Genomic DNA, 7,500 nt, shown 5'->3' on the forward strand with positions numbered 1-7,500 from the left:
AACAAACAAAACAACAACAACAAACAAAAAAAACAACAAAAAAAACAACCCCCCCCCCCCCAAAAAAAAAAAAAAAAAAAACAACCAAGAAAGGAAAAAAGAAGCAACCAACAAGAAAAACAAACAACAACACACAAACGAACGCTGAATTAACAGTGGTGGTGGTGGTGTGTCCATCGAGATCGATGATGACCATGGTTGTCATCCAGCTGGGGGATGGGGGAAGGGTGGTGGTGGGTTGGGGGGGGAGGATGCTCATGAATCTATCTGTGAATGCGCAGATGGCTGAATAGTCCAATCTGCGCACGAAATGTTCGCTGACAGTTGGGGCAGACAAAGACAGGCATATCATTGTCAGGGAGATTGTTTGCCCGTGACTTTCTGGCCTGCCTCTTCTCAACAGCTGCAGCAGTCCTGTTGGCCTCGCACAACTTGGCGCCTTTGTGCACAGCAGCGCGCCATTTGTCACGGTCCGCTGCAGATTCCTCCCAGGAGTCATGGTTGATATCAAACACTTTCAGAGAGACTTTCAGAGTATCTCTGAAGCGCTTCTTCTGACCTCCGTGTGATCTCTTCCCTTGTTGCAGCTCGCCATAGAAGAGCCTTTTGGGCAGCCGATGGTCTGGCATGCGCGCCACGTGTCCAGCCCAGCGAAGCTGGGACTGCATCAGGATGGAGAAGATGCTGGGAAGGGTGGCTTTTGCGAGCACCTCTGTGTCTGGGGTCCTGTCTTGCCACTTGATGTTCAGTAGCTTCCTGAGGCATGTTGTGTGGAAGTGGTTCAGCTTCTTGGCATGTCGTTGGTACACTGTCCAAGTTTCGCAGCCGTACAGTAGTGTGGGGAGAACTACTGCTCTGTAGACCTTTAGCTTGGTCTCAAGACTAATGCCTCTTCTGTTCCAGACATTTGCATTGAGTCTACCAAAAGTTGCGCTTGCTCTTGCAATCCTGACGATCACTTCATCGTCGATGGTCGCATTTCGTGACAGTGTGCTGCCAAGGTATGTGAACCGCTCCACCGCACTGAGTCTCTGACCATTGACTGTGATGTTGGGCTCAACGTAGGGTTTCCCTGGGGCTGGCTGATGGAGAACTTCAGTTTTCCTCGTGCTGATGGTAAGGCCGAAGTTCCTGCTGGCAGTGGCAAACTTGTCGACGCTGAGTTGCATGTCAGCTTCAGATCCAGCGTTGAGGGCACAATCATCAGCAAACAAAAAGTACTGTTGCTGTGGGACACATAATCACAAGATCATAATACATAATATCAATCATAATGATACATGGTTACAATAATCACAATACATTTCTACTGCTACTTACAAGTCTTCCAGTGAAGAGAGAGGGCGAAATGCCGAAGGGTCAATGACCTTGATCTGATTGTGTGCCAGATCTCTGCAACATCAAACACAAAAAGTACATGATTCATGGTATCAAGTCTTTGACAATCTGTCACACATACACACACAAAAACGCACGTACGCGCGCACGCGCACAAAAGCACGCACGCACTCACGCACGCACACACACACACACGCTTTCGCGCGCACGCATTCAAAGGCACAAACACACACGCAATCACACACTCACACGCACACACACGTCATCTAACACACACACACACACACACACACACAGACAGTTGGACGAGAAGGAGGAGAAGGGGAAGAAGAAGGAGTTGGAGGAGGAGGAGGAGGACGAGAAGAAGACGAAGAAGAAGAAGAGGTTGGAGGAGGACGAGAAGAAGAAGAAGAAGTCACCCCACGCACAAGTATTGCAGTTTGCTGAGACCGATGAAGGCGTCGGCGGGAATCTCTTTGATCTTGTTGTCGCTGAGAGTCAAGTCCCGCAACTGCGACAGGCCCTGGAAAGGTTTCCCTTGTAGCGCCAGGATCTGGTTGTTGCCCAAGTTTCTGAAAGCGGTTAAAAAGAAAAAAGAAAAAAAAAGAACAAACTTGTGGCGTCAACATTTTGTCTTAAAGACGATGCGATATGGGTGAAGGAGTGGGTATGAGCGTGGGGAACAAAAAACAAACAAACAACAAACAAGAACAAAAACTTTAATCACCAGGCTTCCGGCCCCTTGAAAGAGGTCAAAGTACACAATATGGTGATTACGTAACGATAAAAAAAAGAAAGAAAGAAAAAAAAGAAGTAAAATACATACTAACATAAAATGTAGAACAAAAGTGCTTTTTGTGCACTGTAAATTAATTTTAAATTTCTTCATTGCTGTCAAAGAATTCCTGTCGTATCTTCAGGGCATTAAATATATAAACGCAGAGTTTACGAATATTGTAAACAGAGCTATTCTTCAGCAAGTGAACATACGATTGACCTTCAGGGTTCAGATGTTTTAGTCGTAATATATTGTAAAGGACACAACTGTTTATAAAATTATTTTCATCTTCGACTACGTTACAACGTTTACATGCGTAATTTGATTTACATTTGAATGTTCTCCTGAAAATGATCCATTTATTGGGAGCAATCCAAGCCGTAATTTTATCAAGCAGTCCCTAAAACACTTTTCATCCACAAACTACTGCTCACATTGAAACAGTCTGGAGGGAATAAGCATAGGGAGGGGGGGAAGAGGGTGGGGGAGAAGTTGAGGGAGGGGGGGGAGATGTTAACGACCTCTCGTGGGGTAGAAGTTAAAGTGAAGGTGAAAAAAAAAGAAGAGAGTAAGAAGGGAGAGAAACGTGTAAAAGAAAGATGTGGATGGATAAATGGATACAGATGTCCTGGATGAACAGATCTTTTATTTTCTTCTTCCAACTAACACAGTCCCTGAAGACAAGACCTATGGACCGAAACGTTGGACGTCTCTTATCAAAAGGTGAGTTTTATTTTACGACCCAAAGTTTTGTAACCTTTCTACATCTGTTGCTGTCATAGACCTAGCAGTCATCTTTCATTTTGATCGTTGTACCTAAAATAGAGTGGCAGACACACAGAGTACCTATGCAATCAAACAAGCGGTAGCTGGGGTAAGCTAACAGTACATAGAAAACGAAGAGGGAAAAAGTGAAGCGCGCTAGCGCGCGCGCGCACACACACACACACACGCGCGCGCACGCGCACACGTGCAGATACACATAGATACAGACAGACAGACAGAGAGACAGACAGACAGACAGACAGACAAACACACACACACACACACACACACACACACACACACACACACACATTCTTGTGAATATGGACATTATCGTCAATGCTAAATGTACGTTTTTGCAAAAGAAAGCAAGACAGCATACAACATTAAAAAAACAAAAACAAACAAGTTGTAAGGCTGTGGCCATGTTAAACGCTTTTTGTGAAATCTTTGCTGCAGCTATAAACGATTCCATTGGAATCAGCCCACTGTCCCGGACCTTTCATCCATGGATGGCACTGCCTATATAATGCTCCCAATGTATTAGATTTAAAACAAAAAATACTCGAAACGTAAAAATATACTGACCGGCAAGGAAGGACATGAAATGGAAAGACGATGGAACAAACAAGGGCAACAACAACAGCAATAACAAAAGCAACAAACACGGACACACACACACACATATATACCATCCTCCACACACACACGCACGCACATGCACACGCACACGAACGCACATCAGCACAGCGCTATCAACACCGAGCCCACCCCGCCTTCCAGCAGCCCACGTGGTACAACCCGTTCACTACCCTGACTGACTGGTCTTCGTGCTGATCACTGGGAAAACTTTTACTGTGTTCAGATCTGACTGATCCCACGTGAACACCAGGACGCTCTGCTGTGTACTATTCTTCTATTTTATCTCTGTTTTCAACACTATAATCATTAGTACATACTCGTTTAGTATACTGATTCATAACCTACCATTTTTTTTCTTCTATACTATAGTTTAATGTTTTTGTTGTTGTTGTTTTCTTGATGCCTTAAATTAGATAACACACTGTCCATGCAAAAAATTATTAGTCAGACATGTCAGTCCTGCTACTTTTAATTGCGGCGCATCAGTTCTATCCGGAAATATCTGTCCACTGACGTGTCGTTTTCTCATTCTCTCTCGCCTTGACTACTGTAACTCTCTATTGTCTGGTTTGCCTGCTTCATCCATTCAGTCCCTTCAGCGCATACAAAACTGCTGCCCGACTCGTCTAAGAAAGAAAAGATCTGAGCATATCACTCCTATTTTGCAACATCTCCATTGGCTCCCTGTCTCACACAGAATGAAGTACAAGATCAGTACTCTATGTTATGAATGTATTCACAAATCTACTCCTTTCTATCTCTGTGGCTGCCTTCACCTCTACACTCCATCTCGCTCTCTACGATCGGCTTCGGATCCACTCTGTTTACGCATATCCAGATTCAAACATTCGACTGTTGGCCGCCGTTCTTTCTCTGTCTCTGGACCTTGCAATTGGAATGAACTTCCTCTTTTGCTTCGTCAAGTCTCTGCACTCAGCTCTTTCAAGTCTGGCCTTAAAGCCCACCTCTTCCCAAAATAGCCTCCCTTCCCTGCCTCTTCCTTGTCTTCAGTTAGAGTGTGCATGACTGGTGAGAAAGCGCTTTGATTTGTCTCTGCACAAGATTCAGCGCTATATAAATACCATTATTATTATTATTATAAACATATTCTCTTTCCTAAGACACCTCATTCATTACACACCAGAATCTCTTTAAACTTTGATTTTTTTTTAATAATATACTTTTCCTCTAATACATATTATCAACACTCTCTTGCACTGATATTCACATGCATTCCCTTTCTTTCATCCACTACTACTCAGCTTTCCGTCTAAATACACTTATAGCGAATAGACGTTAAACTGAAGATCACACGTACACACACACACACGCACACGCACACACACACACACACACACACGCGCGCGCGCGCGCACCAAGAGAAAGAAAGAAAAAAAAGGGGGTGTAATTAATGACAAAAGATAACGAAATAAAAACAACAACAAAAAACAAAAAACAAAACAAAAACAAAAAAAAAAGAAAAAGAAAAAGAGATTACCAACAAGAATATCCCCCCCCCATAAAGTACAGAAAGTAAGAGTAATCCCTCCGCTCTCCCTTCACCACACTCCTTTCTCTCCTGTGCCGCTCCGCTCAACCCGCATACCCCTCCCCCCACCCCCCTGCCCCAACATATATCAATCAGCATCCACATCCAAAGTAAACCAAGCTGGGTCGAAATCTGGAGGTTTTCTTCAGAAAAAAAAAACCAGAAGAAAAAAAGGGAATACGGTTAAAAGAAGAGAGAGAGAGAGAGAGAGAGAGAGAGAGAGAGGGTAACCAGGAGGACATTTGTGTGTCACATTCAAAAGCCGGATTCACTTCCTTTGGCTGCTCTGCTACAGAAAGAAGAAGAAGAAGAACCCCCCCCAAAAAAAAACACACAAAAAAACCACAAAAAAACCCCCCAGAACAAAACAAAACAAACAAACAAAAAACAACAACAACAACAACAAAACAGCAACAACAAAAAAACAACCACCTCAGACTATTTCTGACTTGTCCAGCTAATGAGAAGAAATCTTACAGTGCCTGCAGTTCTATAATCATTTTTTTTCTTTTTCTTCTTAAGAATATGTTTTTGTTGTTGTTGTTTTTACCTTGATGATGTTTACTGTCCTGAGCTACGCTGGAAGAGGGTTTTTTTTGCTTTTGTTTTTTTAGAATGAGGGCGTGTTTTTCTTCTTCGTTTTTGAAAGGATGATGGAGTTTGAAAATAAATCTTAATTAATGGTATTGTATTCTTCTTCTTCTTCTTTCTCATTATTATTATTATTATTATTATTATCTATTATTATTATTATTATTATTATTATTATTATTATTATTATTATCATCATCATTATCATTATTATTATTATTGTCTGGGCCTGTGTCTGTCCGTCTGTGTCTGTGACTGCCTGACTGTGTCTGTGTGTACGTGTCTGGGCCTGTGTCTGTCTGTCTGTGTCTGTGTCTTGGTCTGTGTCTATGTATGTCTGGGTCTGTGACTGTGCCTGAGTCTGTGACTGTCTGTCTGTGTCTATGTGTTTGTGTCTGGGCCTGTGTCTGTCTGTGTCTGTCTGTCTGTGTCTGTGTGTATGTGTCTGGGCCTGTGTCTGCCTGTCTGTGTCTGTCTGTTTCTGCGTGTATGTGTCTGGGCCTGTGTCTGTGTGTCTGTGTCTGTCTGTCTGTGTCTGTGTGTATGTGTCTGTGTGTATGTGTCTGGGCCTGTGTCTGTCTGTCTGTGTCTGTGTCTGTCTGTCTGTGTCTGTGTCTGCCTGTCTGTGTCTGTGTCTGCCTGTCTGTGTCTGTGTCTGTGTCTGCCTGTCTGTGTCTGTGTCTGCCTGTCTGTGTCTGGGCCTGTGTCTGTGTGTATGTGTCTGTGTGTATGTGTCTGTCTGTCTGTGTCTGTGTGTCTGTGTCTGTGTGTCTGTGTCTGTTTGTCTGTGTCTGTCTGTCTGTGTCTGTGTGTATGTGTCTGGGCCTGTGTCTGTCTGTCTGGGCCTGTGTCTGCCTGTCTGTGTCTGTGTGTCTGTGTCTGGGCCTGTGTCTGTCTGGGCCTGTGTCTGTCTGTCTGTGTCTGTGTGTATGTGTCTGGGCCTGTGTCTGTGTGTCTGTGTCTGTCTGTCTGTGTCTGTGTGTATGTGTCTGGGCCTGTGTCTGTCTGTGTCTGTCTGTCTGTGTCTGTGTGTATGTGTCTGGGCCTGTGTCTGTCTGTGTCTGTCTGTCTGTGTCTGTGTGTCTGTGTCTGGGCCTGTGTCTGGGCCTGTGTCTGTCTGTCTGTGTCTGTCTGTCTGTGTCTGTCTGTCTGTGTCTGTGTCTGTGTGTATGTGTCTGGGCCTGTGTCTGTCTGTCTGTGTCTGTGTGTAAAAAAGCAAAAGCAAACAAAAAACAACAACAGCAAAACTAACAAAAGAATACACAGACACACACACAGACACACACACAGACACACACAAGCTTCAGAAAAGAGGAAACAAAAATATGAGAAAAAAATAGATGTAGGGAGAACAGGGGGTCGGAGTGTAGTGGTGGGGTGGGGTGCGGGGGATAGGATGTGGGGGTGGGGAGACAACTATTTACAGTTGAAAAAAGCTCCAACTCCTCCTCTACCCACTCCCCCTCACCCCTCGCCCCCCCCCCAACATCCACATTCATAAACCCCACCCCTATATTATATTCACGGCACCGCACAGGACAGAAGCAGTACACAGTTTTTTTGCTGTTGTTGAAAGGTATGGCCTGCTCTGCAGTTAAAAAAAACACACACACACACACACACACACACACACACTCACACAAAAGAGGAGGAAAAGACGAACTGATACACTTTGCTTGGCTTGGCTGCTTTTGCTTCAAAGAAATGAGGAAGACAAGGCTGGTTCTGATTTGTTCAGGCTATAACGAGAAGAAATCTTACGGTGTGTCTTCGGTTGAGGGTTTTTTTTTTCTTTTTTTTTTTTGTTTGTTTGTTTGTTTGTTTGTCTCCGTTACCT

At 44.0% G+C, this 7,500-nt stretch overlaps 1 protein-coding gene across 1 annotated transcript in view; it reads right to left on the reverse strand.

The window, feature by feature from the left end:
* Positions 1 to 7,500, reverse strand: part of LOC143286487 (uncharacterized) — a 234,332-nt gene that overhangs the window by 22,870 nt on the left and 203,962 nt on the right. Inside the window, exons 12-13 of the mRNA XM_076594064.1 lie at positions 1,767 to 1,910; positions 1,321 to 1,392 (exon numbers count right to left, since the gene is read on the reverse strand). Coding sequence (XP_076450179.1) covers positions 1,321 to 1,392; positions 1,767 to 1,910 — 216 coding nt within the window. The remainder of the gene's footprint in view (positions 1 to 1,320; positions 1,393 to 1,766; positions 1,911 to 7,500) is intronic.

The sequence above is a fragment of the Babylonia areolata genome, chromosome 10 (genome assembly GCF_041734735.1).
Source record: "Babylonia areolata isolate BAREFJ2019XMU chromosome 10, ASM4173473v1, whole genome shotgun sequence".
NCBI classification, from domain to species: domain Eukaryota; kingdom Metazoa; phylum Mollusca; class Gastropoda; order Neogastropoda; family Buccinidae; genus Babylonia; species Babylonia areolata.